The 22,094-nt window shown below is 48.1% G+C and overlaps 1 protein-coding gene across 1 annotated transcript; it reads right to left on the bottom strand.

The window, feature by feature from the left end:
* Positions 1 to 3,246: 3,246 nt before the first annotated feature.
* On the bottom strand, positions 3,247 to 13,159 carry PSMD2 (proteasome 26S subunit ubiquitin receptor, non-ATPase 2). Its single transcript, XM_003806583.5, has 21 exons — positions 12,896 to 13,159; positions 12,391 to 12,447; positions 11,854 to 12,018; positions 10,639 to 10,760; positions 10,226 to 10,450; positions 9,768 to 9,926; positions 9,473 to 9,617; positions 9,234 to 9,294; positions 8,832 to 8,978; positions 8,549 to 8,655; positions 8,224 to 8,351; positions 7,907 to 7,994; positions 6,367 to 6,529; positions 6,142 to 6,243; positions 5,802 to 5,947; positions 5,463 to 5,546; positions 4,772 to 4,940; positions 4,589 to 4,683; positions 4,281 to 4,407; positions 3,730 to 3,848; positions 3,247 to 3,589 (listed from the first exon to the last, which is right to left on the bottom strand). The coding sequence occupies exons 1-21, from the start codon at positions 13,028 to 13,030 to the stop codon at positions 3,407 to 3,409; spliced, it is 2,727 nt and encodes a 908-aa protein (XP_003806631.1). The 5' UTR covers positions 13,031 to 13,159; the 3' UTR covers positions 3,247 to 3,406.
* Positions 13,160 to 22,094: the final 8,935 nt, after the last annotated feature.

The raw sequence follows: 22,094 nt of genomic DNA, 5'->3' as shown, positions 1-22,094 counted from the left end.
CCTGGGCAACATGAGCGAAACTCCGTCTTAAAAAAAAAAAAAAAAAAAAAGCTGACAGAGGCCAGAAGGGACCATCATCTACAGCCAAATCCACAGGTCAGATTGCTTGAGTTTTCATCCAAACTCTGATACTTATTACCTGGCCAGAATTTGTTAACTTTCCCTACTCAATCAAGTCCCCCAAATATATTGTTGCTTACGTAATAGATAGTGCCTAACCTGAAAATCTGGGATTCATCCTATATTCCTTCTCCATCCACACACTACATCTAATCAGACACCAGGTCTTACTGGTATTTGGATCAAAATCAAGTCCTATTGATCTTATCTTTTAAAAAATAACTATTCTACCCTTCCCTATGTCCCCATTTCAACTGCCTTAGTTCAAGCATTCATTTTCCTTGCCTGCTCTCCTGTCCTCCAGGGTTAGCTTTCTCACCCAGATAGCTGACCATGTCACTTTTCTGCTCTCATTCAGTGGGCCCCATTGAAAGATACTGTCAAATTCTTAGCACAACAAAGCTCTTGTAAACCTAGTCTGAGCCTGAATTTGCAGCTGTATCTCCTACCACCCTTTTCCCTGGCCCCTATACATTTAGCCAAACCAAATTATCTGTAAGTTTCTGAAAACAGCTTTTCCTCCTTCTTGCCTTTGCTACTCCCTTAGCTATATTCTGCCCTCTTTTCCTCTGTACAAACTTATCTTCCTCTAAGGATATAAGCTTCCTCAAAGTCCCCCCTGATTGCCCCAGGCACTTAGGCCCCATCTCAGTGATACCAGGGTACCTTGTTCACACCCTGGTAAGTATCGATCACAGTTGTTTTCATCATTTCATTAAACTTTTTGAGCATAGGGTTTTTTTTCTGTATTTGCATCCCCATAAATTAGACGAATGTCTGATGCAGAGTAAGGCTCCACTGCTATTCACTGATGAATGAAGAACTAAAGGTGAAAGGTTAAAAGCCACTATGAAACTGTCTTATTCTAAAGCACAATCACCTAAATCACAATTTGGGAGAGAATCATTCTTTTTAGTTTACAAATCACTTTTTATTCTAACATCACCACCACTGGAAATCAGGTAAGGCAACTACTATATCCACATTATATAATAACAGAGGCTTATCACATCACACATGCTAACTTGAAGATTATGGCAGGAACCATAAAGGGGCTCAACAGGGATTCCTTAATCCTGTTTCAACCTTTTTATACAGGCTGCCAAGATGACTCAATCCAAAATTGCTAATGTCTCATGCCTGTAATCCCAGCTACCTGAGAGGCTGATGTGGGAGAATCACTTAAGCCTAGAAGTTCAAGGCTGCAGTGAGCCATGATCATGCCACTGCACTCCAGCCTGGGCCACAAAGTGAGACTTTGTCTCTAAAAAAATTTAGTAATAAAATAACTGGGCCAGGTGCGGTGGCTTACACCTGTAATCCCAGCACTTTGGGAGGCCGAGGCAGGTGGATCACAAGGTCAGATCAAGACCATCCTGGCCAACATGGTGAAACCCCATCTCTACTAAAAATACAAAAATTAGCAGAGCATGGTGGCGCATGCCTGTAGCCCCAGCTACTCAGGAGGCTGAGGCAGACAGTCTCTTGAACCCCAGACGCAGAGTGAGCCGAGATCACACCACTGCACTCCAGCCTGGGCGACAGAGCAAGACTCTGTCTCAAAATAAATAAATAAATAAATGGCCAGGCACACTGACTCATGCCTGTGATCCCAGCACTTTGGGAGCTGAGGTGGAAGGATCCCTTGAGGCCAAGAGATTGAGACCAGCGTGGGCAACAGAGCAAAACCCCCACCTCTACAAAAATAAAAGTAGGCCAGCTGTGGTGGCTCATGCCTATAGTCCTAGTTACTACTTGGGAGGCTGAGTCAGGAGGATCACTTGAGTCCAGGAGTTTGAGGCTACAGTGAGCTATGACTGTGCCACTGCACTCCAGACTGAGTGATAAGAGTGAGACCATTTCAAAAAAAAAAAAAGCCAGAAGTGGTGGTACACACCTGTAGCCCTACCTTACCTGCTTGGGAGGCTGAGGGTCAAGCCTTCTTGAATCCACTTTCTACAAGGACATCCTAGAAGTAGATGTTAACATAATCAAATTCCTCATAGCAGCCTCCCAAGAGGGACAGATGGTTGCGGGAGGTAAAGATGTCTCTTTCATTCAGTAGCACGTAAGTCAAGTTAGAAAAGTATGAGGCTGCCCACTCTTGGGCATCCTTAGCCCAAGGTCAGAAGACGATAGGCTTTAAGAGGGTGTATTGGTGGTGGAGGGTGAGTGTGGGGGGTTATTTACAGGATCCACAAGCCCCCTGAAGTTATTTGGAAGAGTTTGTGTAAAAATTTGTGTATTTGCGTCTCCTAGGAAGAATATCCATTGACTAGGCACGGTGGCTCACACCTGTAATCCCAGCACTTTGGGAGGCCGAGGCAGGTGGATTATCTGAGGTCAGGAGTTCAAGACCATCCTGGCCAACATGGTGAAACCCCATCTATTAAAAATACAAAAATTTGCCGGGTGCGGTGGCTCACGCCTATAATCCCAGCACTTTGGGAGGTTGAGGCAGGCGGATCACAAAGTCAGGAGATCGAGACCATCCTGGCTAACATGGTGAAACCCCGTCTCTACTAAAAATATGAAAAATTAGCCAGGCGTGGTGGCAGGTGCCTGTAATCCCAGCTACTTGGGAGGCTGAGGTAGGAGAATGGCGTGAACCCGGGAGGTGGAGCTTGCAGTGAGCCAAGATCGCGCCACTGCACTCCAGCCTGGATGACACAGCGAGACTCCATCTCAAAAAAACAAAAACAAAAAACAAAAATTAGCTGGGCGTGGTGGCAGGCACCTGTAGTCCCAGCTACTTGGGAGGCTGAGGCAGGAGAATGGCGTGAACCCGGAAGGCAGGCATTGCAGTGAGCCGAGACTGCCTCACTGCACTCCAGCCTGGGGGACACAGCGAGACTCTGTCTCAAACAAAACAAAACAAAACAAAAAGAAGATCCATTACATTTATTGGCTTCTCAAGGGTTCTAAGAAAATGCAAAGAGAAGATGATTAGAAAGGAGGGGCTTAGTTTTTTCCACCCAGGGGAGGGAAGGGGCTCAGTTCTTTCCATCCAGGGCAGTGCTGCTAACCTAAACTCAGAGTTGCTCCTAACAATGCCCTCTCACTTCCACTCCTTACTCTAGTTTAGACTCCAGCCATGACACCCCAGAAAACAGACAGAGAGAGACCTTGGGGATAAAGGTCTTTATTGAACAACCTTATCTCACTCAGTAACAAAAGAGCAGGAGGCGACAATTCCCCCAGAAGTCTGCAGCCGTGTCCACCCTTGGCAGCAGGATGCATGGCCCGCTGATAACATCAGCTGCAGTTCAGAGCCCCTGGTGGTCACTTAGAGATCATAATTGGGGTTCTTCCGAAGGATAACAAAACCTTCCAGAATGGGGGTAACAGGAAGAAACTCCTCAGTGGCCAATTCTGCCCGTTCCCCGTGGGCCAACAATACTGGGGTTGTATGCGTCTGGAACCCTGTGATAGTCTTCGGCTTGCCAGCCTGGCCCACCACATCCACTGCCTGTAGGGTAAGAAAATTGAAAAGAGAGATGGAAAAGTAGCGACAAGCCACCGCCCACGCCAGTTTCAGCAAAGCAAGTATATGTACATTCTCCAGTTTGAGAATACAGCCTGAGCCCTCCCCTCTACTCAGCCTCTCACCTGGCCCACACGGACAGACACTGGCAATGGCCGCAGCTCCTCATCAAACGTAACCAGCATTCGGGGCTGCATGGCAGCCACCAGCCCATACAATACATAGTGTGATTTGCCTAGAATAACTGAGGGAAGCAGACAGGACAAAAAGTTAAGAGACAAAAAGACAGGCCTGGCCAGAAACATTGAGAGCCCACCTCAGCGCTGACCCTTTAACCCGTCAGTCATACGACTGAATCCACACTCCTCCCCTCATACACCCTACTATGAACCAGAGATGCCCCCACCTCACTTTGCTTACAGCCCTTAGACTTGAAAATCGCATTTCCTCAGTGACTTAGGAGCAGTCGCTGGGCACATCACCCTCAAATCTCTTTGGGCCAGATCAAAAGTGTGGGTGATGAAAGTCTCATGTCACAGGCCCAAAGCCTGTCTCAGGAACCTAGAGCGATACAGAGCTAAACTGGGGTCTTGAACCTAAATTATCAAAGTGGCCCTGGAAAGGGTGGAGTCAGAGCCCTGCATGCTATGATATAAAATTTCTGACAGGAACTCACTGTTTCGAACATCCAGGAAAGAGACAAGCACAGTGAGCAGTCCAGCCACGGCCACTTGACTCATAAGCTGCCGGTCGCTGTGGTAGGGGCAGAGGGTAAGGGTACCCTTCCCTAAATGTGTCAGGCCCTGAAAAATACAGAGGGAAGTAGAGGTGAGGAGTTACCACTGAGGAGACATCGCCTAACCCAGCCAAACAGAAATCTCCCACTTGGTCACATCTTTCCTCCTGGGCCAACACTCCATGTTCCTCCTTCCATCACCACAGATACTTCCCCGGCACGCTCTGTGGAGGAGTTCTATTCTTTACCTGTGCCAAGCGCACCATGAAGAGGTTGTTTGGGTCCTTGGCATGATATTGAGCTAACTGGCGCAGCATTGCAGCCAGACGGGCATTATTGGTACCTGGAAATGTTAAGCATTACAGAAGTGAAAAAAGGGGCTTCAAATCTTCCCCCAATCTGTTTATGATCTTCTTCTGCCGGATACTCACCACTGCCCACCATGCCCATGGCAAAAATGGAGTTATAGGAAACTTCTGGATCAGCATCATGAGAGAATTTGCTTAGGGTATCCAGGATGTTGAGTCGTGGATTTGAAACAGAGATGAGGGCCAGTGCTAAAGGTACAGCCCTCCGGAGTGTAGGCTCCCCATATCTCAGCTGATGATCCAAGAAAATACAACAGTAAGGCGGAATGCAGTAAAAACAAGTTCCATTACAGGAGTGGACTGATGGGTAAAAGGGGGCCTTAACTTCTGTAGAAAAGGCACAGCAGGCTGGGCATGGTGGCTCACGCCTGTAATCCCAGCACTTTGGGAGGCCGAGGCAGGTGGATCATGAGGTCAAGAGATAGAGACCATCCTGGCCAACATGGTAAAACCCTGTCTCTACTAAAAATACAAAAATTAGCTGGGCATGGTGGCATGTGCCTGTAGTCCCAGCTACTTGTGAGGCTGAGGCAGGAGAATCACCTGAACCCGGGAGGCAGAGGTTGCAGTGGGCCAAGACCGTGCCATTGCACTCTAGAGCAAAACTCCGCTTCAAAAAAGAAAAGAAAAAAGAAAGAAAAGGCACAGCAAAAAGACCAGCTCTCCACCAAGAAAACCCATCAGAAAAATCTTCCCTGGGGAACCCCAGGCCATCAAAACCAGTATATTCCAATATTCTTCATGCTATACTCACCAAGTGGCCAAAGGTTCGTAATGCCATCTCTGCACCAATCTCCTCCCCCATAGCAATAAGGGCAATCCCCAGAACAGCCACTCCCTGCAATTGAAGAGAGAGCAGAATCCATTAAGCTCAAGGAATAAAAAACAGTCACCCTTGACTCAAGTCCCATCTGAAAATAAAAAGCCATCCTGTGGGGAACACCTTTACCCCTTACATACAGAACCCAGTCACACGCTATTTCAATACATGGCAATACCCAGAGAGGCCCTAAAGCAAAAACCAAACCCAGCTTCCCCTATATGCTTATCTCTTCTCACAGCCTCTCTGCAAGTGCCCAGCTGCCCATATAACCTGATGTGCTCCCATGTCAGCAGGGGCTTCCTTCTTGTCCTTGTCCTTCTTTTCCTTCTTGTCTTTGTCTTCCTCCTTCTCTTTGGAGTCAAAGTGTTCGCTACAAATGTGGAGCAGCTGCTGCACCTTCAGCACATTCCCAGAGCCTGCGTCAGGGTGGTGAGGGAGAATGGACAGAAATGAGAAGTTACCAAGGAAAAGCTTTGGAAAACAGGAGAAGTCTAAAGAATCTAGAGCAGATCAGAATGAAGGAGAAAGGAGAAACAACCTGAAAATAAGGACCAAGAAAGAAGTGAGGAGTCACTGGGGAAGCACAAGACAGACTCATAAAGACACAGACCTGCATATGCACACACATCCACCAGTGTGTTGGCAAAACTGCGGAATGGCTCTGACACAACCTCCAGTGCAGCCAGGATTGCCTCGATGGCCTCACCCTTCCCTACAGGACAGATTCAAGGGGTCAGAGGATACTTGCCTCCATCCAGCACAGCCTGACACATAAACCCTCCCTGTTGTATCCAGTTACTGTCAGCTCTTTGCCCAAATAGAAACATCCCCTCACCCAGGTGGTTGAGACCCAGTCCAAGAGGAAGCCAACGAGCATAAGTATCCTTGAGCTCAGTCTCTGACTTCTCCATGATGGTCTGAAGGATAGTGGAAGTTACATCTCCATTGCAGGACCCTACTGCTATCATTCCACAGGCTAAAGCTGTCACACCTGCCACCTACAGGTAGGAAAATCAGTATTACACAGAGTAAGTTATTAAAATATTTATGTCTTGATTCAAGATAGCCTATTCCTACAGTCCACTGCAAGATATTCTCCCTAATAACATTAGTTCATAATATCAAAATAACAATAGTAGTCATTATTCATTGAGTATATACTATATGCCAGCCACTAGGCCAACTGTTTTACATACTATTGACATTTAACCCTTGTGACAGCCCCAAGGTCACAGATCCTGAGGTTATCCCCTGCACTGCTTTTTTTTTTTTTTTTTTTGAGACAGAGTCTCGCTCTATCGCTAGGCTGGAGTGCAGTGTCGCGATTTTGGCTCACCGCAACCTCCACCTCCTGGGTTCAAGCGATTCTCCTGCCTCAGCCTCCCAAGTAGCTGGGACTATAGGTGCGCGCCACCACGCCCAGCTAATTTTTGTATTTTTAATAGAGACGGGGTTTCACCATCTTGGCCAGGATGGTCTTGATCTCTTGACCTCATGATCCACCCACCTCGGCCTCCCAAAGTGCTGGGATTACAGGCATGAGTGCCTGGCTGTTATCCCCTTTTATGGATGAGAAAAATATGGCCTAAAGAGATTGAATTACTTGTTCAGGATCACACTGCTTATAAGCAGAGGTGGCAAGATTTGAACTCAAGTCTTTCTGACTCTAAATCTATGCCACTAGCCACCATGCTGTATTTATCCATTAATGACTCTGCACAAGTATGAACATTTAAGGCTGACCAATGACTACAATACTAAGGAGAATCATCAACCCCAGGCTGTGTTAAGTTACACTTCACTCTAGTCCAAGTAGTTTCTCAGAGATTCCAAGGGACAGAACTCAACATTAAAATGTTAACTTTTTTTTTCTTTTAAAGACAGGGTCTCACTCTGTAACCCAGACTGGAGTGCAGTGGCGCGATCTCAGCTCACTGCAACCTCCACCTCTGGGTTCAAGCAATTCTCCCACCTCAGCTTCCCTAGTAGCTGGGACTACAGGCGAGCACCACCACACCCGGCTAATTTTTCTGTTTATTTTTTGGTAGAAATGGGGTTTCACAATCTTGCCCAGGTTGGTCTCGAACTCCTGGGCTCAAGTGATCTGCCCACTGCAGCCTCCCAAAGTGTTGGGATTATAGGCACGAGCCACCGTGCCAGGCCTAAAATGTTAACTCTTTAGCCTTAAAACCACCAGAGGCTTAGAATCCCAGATCAAGGGGTTTCACTGAGGTGACGCCCCTCAATACACACCAACAGGCAGGTACATGTATGCACACATGCACACACTTACTTCTTTTTCATTATTTATCACAGAAAGTAGGACTCAAAGCACCTTCCCTACTTACTCTAAATGCTCAATAGCCTCTACTCACCTCCATGCTGGACTTTGAATCTCCCATCACAGGCAGCAGCAGTGTTAGGACATCTTCACGATTTGAGCCAGCATAAGCCAAGCCTAGCCTGCAAAAGCCATGGAAAGGCGGTCCCCAACACATACCCAAGGATGCAGCAAGAAAAGAACAAAAGGAGAATCGGTCATTCATTCACCATTTCAACAAACATTCACCAAGAGCCAGATACCCAATAGGCACAGTGGTAGCCCTTGGCAATATGGGTGAAAAGGGCCCAGTTCCTGTTCTCCAGAGTGTACAGGCTGAGCACTACCAGAAAGACAAGCGAGGAACCTTACCCAAAGATGGAACCAAGTCTCATGGTGTTGCTGTTGTGGAGAACATAGTCTGAGAGCAGTGCCAGAGCAGGGTCACACTCATTCCGGACCCCAGAGTTCACTATGCCACAGGCAAGAAGAGCTCCTGACTACAAAGAGCAAACAGATTCTTCACTCAGGATACTCTATCTTCCTCACCACAAAGGATGCAACATGGGCCTCACTGCAGCACCCTTATTAACTAGAGTTAAAAACTGGGCAGACCTCATCAGTGAAAGAAAGGCACTGCTAGGCACTAGAATATGGAACGGGGAAGTCCCCATGAGCAGGCTGTATGCAGACCAACCTTAATGTAGTCCTCAGAGGAGTACAGGTACTTGTCAATCTGGGTGAGGCCACCATCCACATCCCACAGCAGAATCATCCCAAGAGATGCAGCTGCACTCAACATTCCTATACCAGGGAAGAATCTATTAGTCTTAAAATGGCCCTATCCTGAGGATCCTGTTATTATAAAGAGCTCTCCAAAGAACTGCATGGTGGATCCCTTGTCAGATAACGTATGACTCCAAGAGGACAAAAGAAGTGATCAAAGCAAAACAAAAGACAAAGCAGGAACAGAATTATACCGTGGTCCTTGTTCTTGTAAAGCCATTTGTTGCCATCATCTGTTAGCAGCTTGTCTTGGCCAAAAGCTGCATTCACAAAGCCATTCACAAAAGAGGAGGCCAGGTTCATGCGGGCAGAGTCCACCTGAGAGCCACTGCCCCCAAACCCTGCAACAGGAGGGAGAGGAAAAGTAAGGAAAGAAGGTTTCAGGTAGGACAGGAAAGAAACACAGCATGGCAACTGGTCTCTGGTTCTGAGCTAGTCCCTTAGTATCCTCTACCTATACCCCCAAGCAGTGACCTGAAAAAGATTCATGAGGATTCTGAGCTCGATAGGATAAGCATGTTGGCCAAGCCATCACTCCCAATACAAGGGGCATACCTACAATCCCCCAAATCCCATACACAGAGAGGGCTACTCACTGTTGTTCTCTAGGTGGGTTTTGTAGATGTCATCAGGCACCTTGGGCTCCATGATGTCCAGCTGAAGAGAAGTCAGAGGGTCACAATTGCTTCCCTAGAACTCCCCCAGCTGTCCCTTCTGCTATCCCACTGAATGGCAATTCTAATCAAGGAGAGTCTAGTCAGAGGTAGAGTCAGGGAGGTGAAATGGCAGGTAGAATTATGACGAAAAGGCCTTGATGAAAAAAGGGCAGTCTCACCTCCCGAGCTAAGGCCAAGAAGTTGCTGTTGAGCTGTACATTGGACATGATCTCTGTCAGGTCCTCATACTCCTCGACATCTTCACTCAGCTCCAGGAACACCCCATGCCGGCCTAGCATGAATGCCATCTGTTTCTGTACTACCCTGTGGAGAGAGCCCGTACATCTGCTCATCACTGTCCACTAAGGGCACAGGAAAACCCCTCAAGCCCTAACCAGAAACTACAAGTCCCAGCTCTTTATGCGAGTGTCCTATTCATAAGCTTATCTCTTTGCCAGCTTCTTCCCTACATACACATCCTTGCAGGAGGTGAAGATGTCTTCTACCAACTCCATGTCATTGAGCATCAATGCCAATCTCAGAGCTTCAGGGAAGCGGCTAAACTTCCGGAACACACCCAGGGCACAACGCAGTAGGGCTGAGTTCTCAGGCTCAGGCACGTAATTCACACAACTACAAAAGTAAAAGTAACAAAGAATTCAGAAAGTCCCAGGCACTCATTTTCCCCATTGAATTCACTTACCCAAAATAAATAATAAATATCTACTATATACACCAGGCACTGTGCTAGATGTTAGAACTACTAAGAAGACACAAAGTCTCTGTCCTCAAGAAACTCACACACATCAAAAGATTAACTACAGCGTGATGCTATGCTTGAGCAAATGCTCTGGGAAAATAGAGGAGGCGCAATTGAGAGAGAGGTGCTGAGGAGGGCATGCCTGCCACCCTTCCCTACCATGTTCACTCACCTGGTGAGATAAAGGCAGACCTTTGCATATGCATTTTCATCAATGTCCTTCTCCAGCATGTCCACCTGCTCAATTTCCATAAGCAGGTCGCAAGCCTCATGCTCTGCATTGTGGGCCATGTTATAGGGGACGATTTCCTTCACCAGAGTGAGCAGAGGCTCCCGCTGGACCTTCTCTGCGTCATCCAGCTCCTGCCACTCCTTAGCCACTTCTCCTGCCAGATGCCTACAGATAGTCCCAGACGATTAAGAGAGCACAGCTTCAGGGGAAGCACTTCTCTGTGGGTCAAGGAATCCAGCGTCTGGGAAATTCAATACACTGATGCTCCAAGACAGATTGTACCCCACAAGAGAATTCTGAATTATCTCAGAGCCTCAGAGCCCCCTTCAGATTCCCAAGAAGAAAGATCTTACCTGACATACTCATGACCCCATGATGCCAATTCCTCCTGGGAGCCCACTAGCCGATACTTGAGGCACTCACGCTCCCCACTCATGGTCATGGCCAAAACGGAGATGATGTCAGCAGCAAAACGCTACAAAGAAAAGAGTTCTTTGAAGTCAAACCCAGCAGTCCAGCATAAAGGGAGCATGCATTGTGGAATCAAGATCATTGTCTCCAAAATTGAACTAACTACATACCAATCTCTGTACTAGAAATTTAACATGTTATTGAAGCTAAACCTCACAAAAACCAAGGTTGGTGTTGTTGCTATCTCCTTTTTTTTTTTTTGAGACTCAGTTTCGCTCTTGCTGCCCAGGCTGGAGTGCAATGGTGTGCTCTCGGTTCACTGCAACCTCTGCCTCCGGGGTTCAAGCGATTCTCCTGCCTCAGCTTCCTAAGTAGCTGGGATTACAGGCGCCCACCACCACACCCAGCTAATTTTTTTTTTTTTTTTTAATTTTTAGTAGAGACGGGGTTTCACCATGTTGGCCAGGCTGGTCTAAAACTCCTGACCTCAGGTGATCCACCCCTCGGCCTCCCAAAGTGCTAGGGTTACAGGTGTGAGCCACCACACCCAGCCACTATCTTCCTTTTAAACTCACACAGCTGAAGGGTGATAAACAAGGGATAAAGTGGAAAAAAATGGAGGCTCTTAATTTTACTTTAATTGCAATTATAAACTATTAAAAGGTTTTAAGCAGAAAAGACCCATAACCGAGAAAGATCACGATAGCTGCTACATGAGAGGCAGACTGTGTAGGAACAAAGCACAAAAGCAACAACATCAGTTAAGAGGTGCTGCAATAACCCATGCAAAAACTGAACATTTCCAGGATTAGGGTTGTACCAGCAGGCAGAGAAGTGACTGAATGTGGAACATATTTTAGAGATAAATGAATGTATATGGGATAGAAGAAAAGAGAAAAATCAAGGTTAAACATACGTTAAAAGTAGACCATGCTAATGAAACCCCAAAGTCCAATACACATGACAGAAACAGTGTCTTCTGAGAAGCTGACCTTCCTTTCAGCTCTTTTGCGGATATTTTGACTGTGATGAACTCTGCTCAAATAGATCACGGCTTAGGTCTATCAGGCTTCCTGTGACTCACAATGAGCCCCCCCATGATCTGGGTAAAAAGGAATTCCTAAACTAGGCCTCCACCAGGTTTGAAACAGTTTTACCTTATTCTCCCCAGGGGCCATGTTCTCATAGATTTCCTTCAGTTTGCCATAGTGTGGACGCAGAAATTTGAGAGGCTTGGGCACTGAAGTCATGGAAGTTGTAGAAGAACGAATCTGCCTTCGCAATTCCTCCAGCGCTGGTCGATACAGGGATGTGTCCTTCTCCTGATCAAGAGACGACAGGGCTCAGACAAAAAGGAGTCACACCCCTTCAAGTCATAATACAGAGATATTTAACTTAACAACTCCTCCAAGGAAATGCTGTGTCTTATTCATTCAGCTGTGATTCCTCAACTCCCTGCACCCTGCCTGGCACAAAAACAAATGACCCAAGTTAAGAGGTAAGAACTCTGCTTCTCCCACAAGAGAAAGCTGCAAAACTGTACAAATACCCTTTGTAACTCTCCTGCCTCCCAACATCATCATAACACTGACCCTAAAATACAGTCCACCGCACATAGCAGTTGCCTCAAAAAAGAATAAAACAAGTGGGAAAGATCCAAACATGCACCGAATCATGTTAACATCGTGACTCACCCCTAGTCGTTCCACGAGCATCTCCAGTTCATCCTGAAGCTGTTTATCCTCTTCAGACTGGAGGGTTGGGAGAAGCAGCTCATGAAGAGAAGGAATCCCAAAGACGTCCCCTCCCACTTACCCGGGGCAGGTGAAGAATAAGCCTGCCTCCTTAGGAGGGGCGAGGTGGACAAGGAAACCGAGTGGGAATGGGAAGCCCTGGTGAGAAATCAGCCTGGGTTCTGAATCAGGCTCTACTTGAATGCCACTCTAGGAAACGGAGGTGACAATGACCTGCCCGAGTCCACCTCACGCGGCGGTGGTGAGGGTTGGTGGGGACGGCGGAGGTGACAGCGCGGAACGGAGAATGAGGAGCAGAGAGGCAAGGTGCCGGGAGTCCCGAGGGTCGCCCCAATCGCCCTCTCCCTGGCGCGGTGGGGTAGTTGGGTGTCGGGCCTGAGGCCTGCGGAGCCGCCGTGACTCAGCCCCGCGGCCTCCTTCGCCGACTCTCGGGGTCGCGCCTCACCAGCTCCTGTTCTTTGTCCTTGTCCCCGGCATCCCGCCGCTCCTTGCCGCTCGGCTTCTCGTCCGTGCCGCCGGGGGCCGCCGCTGGAGACTGCTGGGGCTGCACCGGCGCCTTGTCCCGGCCTCCCTCCTCCATCTCCGCCGCCACTGCCGGCCCGCTGCGCGCGCACCCGCTCGCACCGCCCTTTTTCCCAGACCGCCTCGCGCGCGTCGGTCGCGGCGCCCCTCCTCCTCCAGAGCCCGCCTGCGACCGGAAACGCCGGGGCGAGCCGGGGCGCTCGGCGACCCACCCACCCCCACGGCCTGAGAGCCCCGCCCTCGGACCCCGCCCTCGGAGGCAGGCGGAGACTACAATTCCCAGCCTCCCCCGCGCCATAGGCGCCCCTGGCCCCCGACCTCTTCGGAGTTTCCTGAAACCCGCGGGACTTGGCCGTGTGGGGTTTGGGTGCGCTCACTGCTGTAGATGGGCGGTCTGCGACCGGAGTTACCGAGTTTTCCTCGGCCACAGGTTTTTCTCATAACGGTGTAAATAGAACCCACAGTGACACTCCAGTTGACTGCGTGGCGCGACAGACAAACTAGATTTCTTGAAGTCCGGGACGCTTGATTGCCGCCTGTATAAAGTCTGTGTAACTGTGTCTAGCCCCACACCGCTGTGGAATATTAACCTCATTTGGTTTTGTTGTTGTTGTTGCTTTTGAGAAGGAGGCTCGCTCTCTCGCCCAGGCTGGAGTGCAGTGGCGCGATCTCGGCTCACTGCAACCTCCGCCAACCAGGTTCAAGTGATTCTCGTGCCTCAACCTCCCGAGTAGCTGGGATTACAGGCACCCGCCACCACGCCCAGCTAATTTTTGTATTTTTTAGCAGAGACGGGGGGGGTTTCACTATGTTGGCCAGGCTGGTCTCGAACTCCTGACCTCAAGTGATCTGCCCGCCTCAGCCTCCCAAAGAGCTGTAATTACAGGTGTGAACCACCGCGCCCGGCCTATTAACCTCATTTGATATTCCTCCCCAGTTGAAAGAGAGTACTCTGCTATTCCCGTGGCTACCATTTTAAATACTTTGGGGAGCCAGGTGGAGTTGACATCGATCAATAAAGCCCTGTGCTCCCCGCCAAGTTCTGGAGCTAAAAGCAGAACAAGACAAGGTCTTCGTCCTCTATCTTCTCGTCTTTCCCTGTGAAGCCTTAGAGGCGTGTGACTGACGCGCTTATGTCAGGACCGCTTTCGAGTGATTCCATGCACTTCTTACAATCTTTTGAGATTGGTAGGGTTAGGTCCATTTTACAGAGAAGATCATATCAAGTAGTAAAATGAGGATTTATTTTTTATTTTATTTATTTGTTTTGAGATAGTGTTTCTCTCCTGTTGCCCAGGCTGGAGTGCAATGGCGCAATCTCGGCTCCCCACAACCTTCGCCTCCCGGGTGCAAGTGATTCTCCTGCCTCAGCCTCCCGAGTAGCTGGAATTACACATGTGCCACCACGCCCGGCTAATTTTTGTATTTTTAGTAGAGACGGGGTTTCTCCATGTTGGTCAGGCTGGTCTCCAACTCCCGACCTCAGGTGATCCGCCCGCCTCGGCCTCCCAAAGTTCTGGGATTACAAGCGTGAGCCACCGCGCCCGGCGGAATCAAAATTTAAAGCTCAGTCTTTCAGTCTTCAAAGCCCTTGACTGTTTTAGGCAAACCCCAGAGTTTCTTCTTCAGCTGTGTGTGTGTGTGTGTGTGTGTGTGTGTGTGTGTGTGTGTGTAAGGTGAGAAAAAAGGAAGTAACTCCTCCCCTTCACCTAGTGGGAACACTCAGGAGTCTTCTAGGAATCTTATTTTATGGGTTCTGACACATTGAAGAAAAAGACACCTAGTACAACATAGCACAGAGTGAATGTTGGGTAAATGTTTGTGTAGATACGGAAGTGAAGGTCTGAATCCATTTTAAATACCTGTTGCTCTTTTCCACTCAGTGCTTGGATTCTAGGCATGACCTTCCATTGCCATTGCCAATGACTCCCCCAGCGCTGGTCTGCAGACAAAAATTCAACAGTCCATAACTGTTCTGCCTATTCTATCTCTGGCTTCACGGTGTCCATACATTTTCATGCTTTTCAGTCATCTGTAGAGGGATTTTTTTCTAAAACTCCTCTTTATCCATGACTTCCTTCTTCTTTTTTTTTTTTTTTTCCAGACGGAGTCTCGCTCTGTCGCCCAGGCTGGAGTGCAGTGGCGCCATCTCGGCTCACTGCAAGCTCCGCCTCCCGGTTTCATGCCATTCTCCTGCCTCAGCCTCCCGAGTAGCTGGGACTACAGGCGCCCACCACCACGCCGGGCTACTTTTTTGTATTTTTAGTAGAGATGGAGTTGCGCCGTGTTAGCCAGGATGGTCTCGATCTCCTGACTTCGTGATCCACCCACCTCGGCCTCCCAAAGTGCTGGGATTAAAGGCGTGAGCCACCGCGCCCAGCCTGACTTCCTTCTTTTTTTTTTCTTTTTCTCTTTTTTTTTTTTTTTTTTTTTTTTTGAGACAGAGTCTTGCTCTGTTACTCAGGCTGGAGTGCAGTGGCGCGATCTTGGCTCACTGCAACCTCCGCCTCCTGGGTTCAAGTGATTCTCCTGCCTCAGCCTCCCGAGTAGCTGGGATTACAGGCACGTGCCAATCGCCCAGCTAATTTTTGTATTTTTGGTGGAGACGGGGTTTCACCATGTTGGCCAGGCTGGTCTTGAACTCCTGACCTCAGGTGATCCGCCCATCTCGGCCTCCCAAAGTGCTGGAATTACAGGTGTGAGCCACCGTGCCCGGCCCCATGACTTCCTTCTATCAGATTGCAGATTTTGTGCCATGTACCAGTCACACCCCAACCAGTACCTTAGAGGAGGTAAGGTGATGTGGCTTTAATAAAGCTCAAGTGACTCCAGATGAAGAGTAAATGAATAGGTGTTGTAGTATGTTTCAACATTTTTGTAGGTTGGAAATGTTTTGAAATAAAACGTTGAGGGCAGGAGAACACAAGCTTTATAGATAGATCTGGTATTTACAACCAAATTCTGCCATTCACCAGCCATGAAGCTTGGGCAAGCTACCTAATCTCTCTCAGCCTGGTTTCTGCTTCTGTAAAATGTGAATCATAAAGTATCTCTCGTAAATTGTTATAAAGAAATGAGGCCGGGAGCGGTGGCTCACGCCTGTAATCCCAGCACTTCGGGAGGCCAAGGCGGGTGGATCATGAGGTCAGGAGTTCGAGACCAGCCTGGCCAACATAGTGAAACTCTGTCTCTACTAAAAATACAAAAATTAGCTAGGTATGGTGGCGTGCGCCTATAGTCCCAGCTACTTGGGAGGCTGAGGCAGGAGAATCGCTTAAACCCAGGAGGCAGAGGTTGTGGTGAGCCAAGATTGCACCACTGCACTTCAGCCTGGTCAACAGAGCAAGACTCAGTCAAAGAAAGAAAGAGAGAAAGAGAGAAAGGGAGGGAGGGAGGGAGGGAAAGAAAGAAAGAAAAGAAAAGAAAGAAAGAAAGATGAGCCGAGGTATTTAAAGTGCCCAGGTAGGTGTCTGGCAACTAGAAAGCAGGCAGTTGTCATTTTATTTTCCAGTTACCTCAAATCTGCAGGGTGACTTAAATATTCTTGTCCACTACTCCCCACCTCCAAGCCCTCAAGCTTCCAAGTTTCTCTTGCCAAATGCAAATGTCTGGCCGTTCTTTTCTTTTTTTTTTCTTTTTTTTTGACAGAGTCTCACTCTGTCGCCAGGCTGGAGTGCAGTGGCACGATCTCAGTTAACTGCAACCTCCACCTCCTGGGTTCAAGCAATTCTCCTGCCTTAGCCTCCTGAGTAGCAGGGATTACGGGTGCCCGCCATCATGCTGGCTGATTTTTGTATTTTTAGTAGAGATGGGGTTTTGCCACATTGGCCAGGCTGGTCTCGAACTCCTGACCTTAAGTGATCCGCCACCTTGGCCTCTCAAAATACTGGGATTACAGGTGTGAGTGACTGTGCCCAGCTGTGGCCATTTTTTCAAGGCCCCGATAACACTGATGTCCTGCTTCATGCTTCATTTCAGCCAAACTATTTTTCTAGGAGCACTCCTTTCTACCATATCACCAAACTCCCAGCCTTGTGGCCAAACTGCTCTCTAATCGGGGCCAACCCATTACCTGACCCTTCCTTCCTCCTTCCTTACATTACATCCGTAAGCCTGCCATGCTGCCCCCTAGACATGGCCTAAGCTGTAGAGCTACATTATCTTATGGATAGCTCACACATCAGAGAACTGTTCAACCCAAAGCCATCACTTACATAACACCAGGTTTGCTCCTGGCAGCACTCAGCATTGCACTGTCTCCACTGGCTTGCTTCTTTCTTTGTGAGGTATTCTTCAAACAGCCAGATTGTGCTGTGGCCCTTCTTACTCTTAATTCCTAGGACTGACAGCAAATTTTTTTTTATTGTGTTTTTTTTCCTTTTTTATTTTTTGAGATGGAGTTTCCCTCTTGTTGCCCAGGCTGGAGTGCAATGGCACGATCTCGGCTCACTGCAACCTCTGCCTCCCGGGTTCAAGTGATTCTCCTACTTCAGCCTCCCAAGTAGCTGGGATTACAGGCATGTGCCACCACGCCTGGCTAATTTTTTGTATTTTTAGTAGAAACGGGGTTTTACCATGTTAGCCAGGCTGGTCTTGAACTCCTGACCTCAAGTGATCTGCCCGCCTCGGCCTCCCAAAGTGTTGGGATTACAGGCGTGAGACACTGCACCTGACCTTTTTTCCCTTTCATACCTAGTCCCACAGAAGATTTTACAATTCTTTCTTTTCATACCTACTATTACTACCACCCTTCTACAGACTCATAATCCCTTATTATGCCCCTATCACTTATCCCCTTTTGATCATTCTAAACACTTCACCATTTCTGAGTAAGCCTTGCCCCTTCAGGTGACTGGCCATTTCACATTGTTGTTCCTTCTGTATGAAACACCTTTCACTGTTTTTCAGCTCCAGCTCAATGTCACCAGTCCAGGAAGCTTTTCCTACCCTACCTTTAGGTTATTCATTTCTTCCCTTGTGCTCTCATCATGCTTGGCACATACCTCTCCCTCCCTAGACTCTGAGCCCTTGGAGAACAGGAACTGTGCTCTGTCGCCCAAGCTGGAGTGCAGTGGCATGATCTCAGCTTGCTGCAACCTCTACCTCCCGGGTTCAGGTGATTTTCCTGCTTCAGCCTCCCAAGTAACTGGGACTACAGGCATGCACCACCACACCCCGCTAATGTTTGTATTTTTAGTAGAGACGGGGATTCACCATGTTGGCCAGGCTGGTCTTGAACTCCTGACCTCAAGTTATCTGCCTGCCTTGGCCTCCCAAAGTGCTGGAATTACAGGCATGAGCCACTGCGCCCGGCCTGGAACTGTGTCTTATTCATCTTTATGCTCCTAGCCTCCAGCCTAGCGCCTGGCTTGTAGTGAGCCTTGATAAATATTTGCAGAATGCATGCATGCGGAATGAATGAATGAATGAATGGCTTTGCATTCATCTTCAGGCCATCTTTGTGTATAATAATGACCCACTGGGAGCTGTCTTTGGAGGCCAGAACTAGGCACTGGAAAATCATGAGGTTTCTCCATTTGTAAATCATGATAGACCCACTAAAACTGCCTTTTTTTTTTTTTTTTTTTTTTTTTTTTTTTTTTTTGAGATGGAGTCTCCCACTGTCGCCCAGCCTGGAGTGCAGTGGCGCGATCTCGGCTCACTGCAACCTCCGCCTCCCGGGTTCAAGCGATTCTCCTGCTGGTCTTGAACTCCTGACATAGTGATCCACCCACCTCAGCCTCCCAAAGTGCTGGGATTACAGGCATGAGCCACTGCGCCCAGCCTGCTTTTTTTAATTAAAAAAAAAAAATAGGACCTCCAATCCTGCAGAAAACTGTGCTTATTTTTATGAGGGACTCTCTTCCACCCGGACATTTCCAAAGTGCTATCAAGGGTGTGAAATCATACTTCTTGGCATATGTTAGCTTATTGTGGATGGGAATTAGTTAGACTTACCAGTGGGACTGCATAAGGGATGGCCTAGCACTTTACCAATAATTGCTTCCCTGTGTCCACCGAGGAGCACCATCCCTTATTTCCCCTTCTGCCTTGACACACCAGAGCATATCACATACGCATACTCAGCCTGACAGGGCTACTAAGGGTAAAGGTTACATCTCTTACCTGATGTTCACCTTGGCTTGCCTCTGGAACCAAGCACCTGCAGAGTGTTCAACAAACAGGTGTTCCCTGGCTTGATTTCAGCTCAATGTGTGCTTAGGTTTCCCGAAGCTGTCTGGTTGTCACATGTGCCTTGCCCAGGGAATCTGGGTTGCATGGAAATGCACCTGCTGGTGATGGTCCCACTCAGAAGCATGATGAAATTGCCCAGAAGACAGATGTGTGTGTTTCAGTCTAAATTCTGTCATGTTGGAAGACTAACTGATAGTGATTAAGGGCATCTGAGTTCCAAATCTAACTTTAATGCAATCTGTCTTGTCTGACATTGGAAGTTACGTGATCTTTTCCCTTAGTTTCTCCATTCGTAAAATAGAGACAATGATAGAACCTCCTTGCAAATCATTGTGTGCATTTAATGAGAAGGTATGTTTAAAGTGTTTAGCACAAGCTTAAGCAAAATAGTGACCCAGTAAATTAAGGCTAGCCATCATCATCATCATTTGACACTTTGACCTTTTTGCAATATGAGGTTTTAATAACCCACTGGCCAGCCTGTCAGAATCCTAAGCTGGCCTCTGAAATTAGGTGTCAGGGAAAGGGTAAGGCTTTATCTGCCAAGCCTGTCTCCTCAGTCATTATGCTGTCTGACATTATAAATCTCATCTGAATGTCACGAGTCACTTACTATCTCTTTGGGTTCCGGAATTTGCTAAGCCCATGGATTCACTTTTTAGAGCATTAAAGCAGAAATGCTCCTCAAAGATCGTCTCATCCAATTCACTTGTTTTACAGACTGCAGAAGATACTGAGACCTGAAGGCCTAATGTCACACAGCTCAAGGATGGCAGAGCTGGAGCTAGACCAGGCCTGCAGATGTGATGGCCTCCTCTTTCCAATACACACAGCCATTTACCCTGGAGTCATGCTCTTAGAGACTCAGGCTGTGCTTTCCCTGGGTCCTGGAGTTCCTCAGGACACTTTCCTCCTTTCTGAGCAGTCGGCTACTTTCTTCCTTTTGTGGCCAGCCAGCACTTTGAGGTCACATGACAGAGATCCACATACAGCTCTTTATGGAAAGATTGTGGGACACATACTATTGCCATTCACCAAGGGGCCAAGGACCAGCAGCAATCATAACCAGAGCTTCACTCCTCCCCTTCCACACTGAACAAACTCATCCCTACTTGCACCTTGGAGAGCACTAAGGTTTTTTTGTGTTTGTTTGTTTGTTTTTGAGACGGAGTCTCGATCTGTAGCCCAGGCTGGAGTGCAGTGGCGCAATCTCAGCTCACTACAACCTCCACCTCCCAGGTCCCGGTTCAAGTAATTCTGCCTCAGCCTCCCAAGTAGCTGGGATTACAGGCACACAACACCACGCCCAGCTAATTTTTGTATTTTTAGTAGAGATGGGGTTTCACCATGTTGGCCAGGCTGGTCTCAAACTCTGGACCTTGTGATCAGCCCGCCTCGGCCTCCCAAAGCGCTGGGATTATAGGTTTGAGCCACTGCGCCCAGCCTAAAGCACTGAGTTTTAAAGAGAATTGAGATTGAGGCTGGGTGCTGTGGCTCACGCCTGTAATCCCAGCACTTTGGGAGGCTGAGGCAGGTGGATCACTTGAGGTCAGGAGTTTGAGACCAGCCTGGCCAACATGGTGAAACCCCATCTCTACTAAAAATACAAAAATTAGCTGGGCGTAGTGGCACGCGCCTGTAATCTCAGCTACTCAGGAGGCTGAGGCAGGAGAATCACTTGAACCTGGGAGGTGGAGGTTGCACCACTGCACTCCAGCCTGGGCGACAGAGTGAGACTCCATCTCAAGAATAAAAAATAAAGAGAATTGAGATTGGACTCTTTCCACTGTTTTGCTGTAGTTCTCATTTCATAGGTGAAGAAACTGAGGCTCGTGGAGTTTAGGGAACAGGCTGAAGCTCACAAAACTATCAGAGCTTCCATTTCAGTTCAGCTCTCTTTGACTGCAGTGAAGTAGTTAGGGATAGATCTGTAAAATGGAGACTAGAGTATTTGTAAAGGGCGGTTGTCACAAGGATTAGGTGAGCTCATGAAGGCGAAAGTGCCAACAGAAGAAGAGTCACCTAAGGGAAGAAGAAACTTCTCATTCATCAGTTTTGTTTTTTTTTTTCCTAAGAGATGAGGTCTTGCTATGTTGCCCACGCTGGATTTGAACTCCTGAGCTTAAGTGATCCTCCCACCTCAGCATCCCGAGTAGCTGGGACTACAGGCGCACCACCTCACCTATCTTATTCATTTTTGTATCACCAGTGCCTGACACATTGTTGATAAAGCAGTATTTTTTTGAAAATAAGCCTATGAATGTATAAATTAATAAATGGATGAATGAATAAAGAAATGAGCCACCTAGCACAGGTGCCTGGAACACAGGAGGTATTCAATCAACGTTCCTTTTCCCTCCCTCACTCTGGAGGGTAGGGCCATATATGCAGTCTCTGTGCCTGGCACTTGATAGGCCTAATGAGTGTGTGTAGGTGGAATGGCTGACTCTTGGGAGCTCTGAGCCTTTGAGGCTAGAAGGAAATGTTTGTCTTTTCAGCTACAAGCAGAGGCCAGGGCTTTGAGCTCTGGGGGCTCAGGGAGTGATATGCCCAGGACTTCCCACCACTGCAGGGTAAGGGCCGCCCATCTTCCAAGTTGACCCTGGCCCAGTAGTTACCCACATTCAGTGTCAGGCCTGGCTGCACACACCAGTGGAGGAAAGCAGCAAATCCTTCCAGCTGTAGAACAGCTGGGGATGGGGCTATGGCCACCAGTTAGCAGACAATGTATTCTGCCCAGTCAGACTCAACTTCCTTCCATTCCTCCATCCTGCCTCTCTTTCTCTGTCTTCTCTGGGCTTCAAATCTCAGTCCCCTGTATCCGCTAGTGAGTAAATGAGCACTGAGGACAGTGGCTGGCATACAGTAGTTGCTCTGTAGATGCTGGTGGAATGAGTGAATGGATACATGAAAACAGGACTGAAGGA

Source organism: Pan paniscus, chromosome 2 (assembly GCF_029289425.2).
Source record: "Pan paniscus chromosome 2, NHGRI_mPanPan1-v2.0_pri, whole genome shotgun sequence".
Classification (NCBI taxonomy): domain Eukaryota; kingdom Metazoa; phylum Chordata; class Mammalia; order Primates; family Hominidae; genus Pan; species Pan paniscus.
Note: the sequence above shows the minus strand (reverse complement) of the source record. Positions and strands in the feature narration are given on the sequence as shown.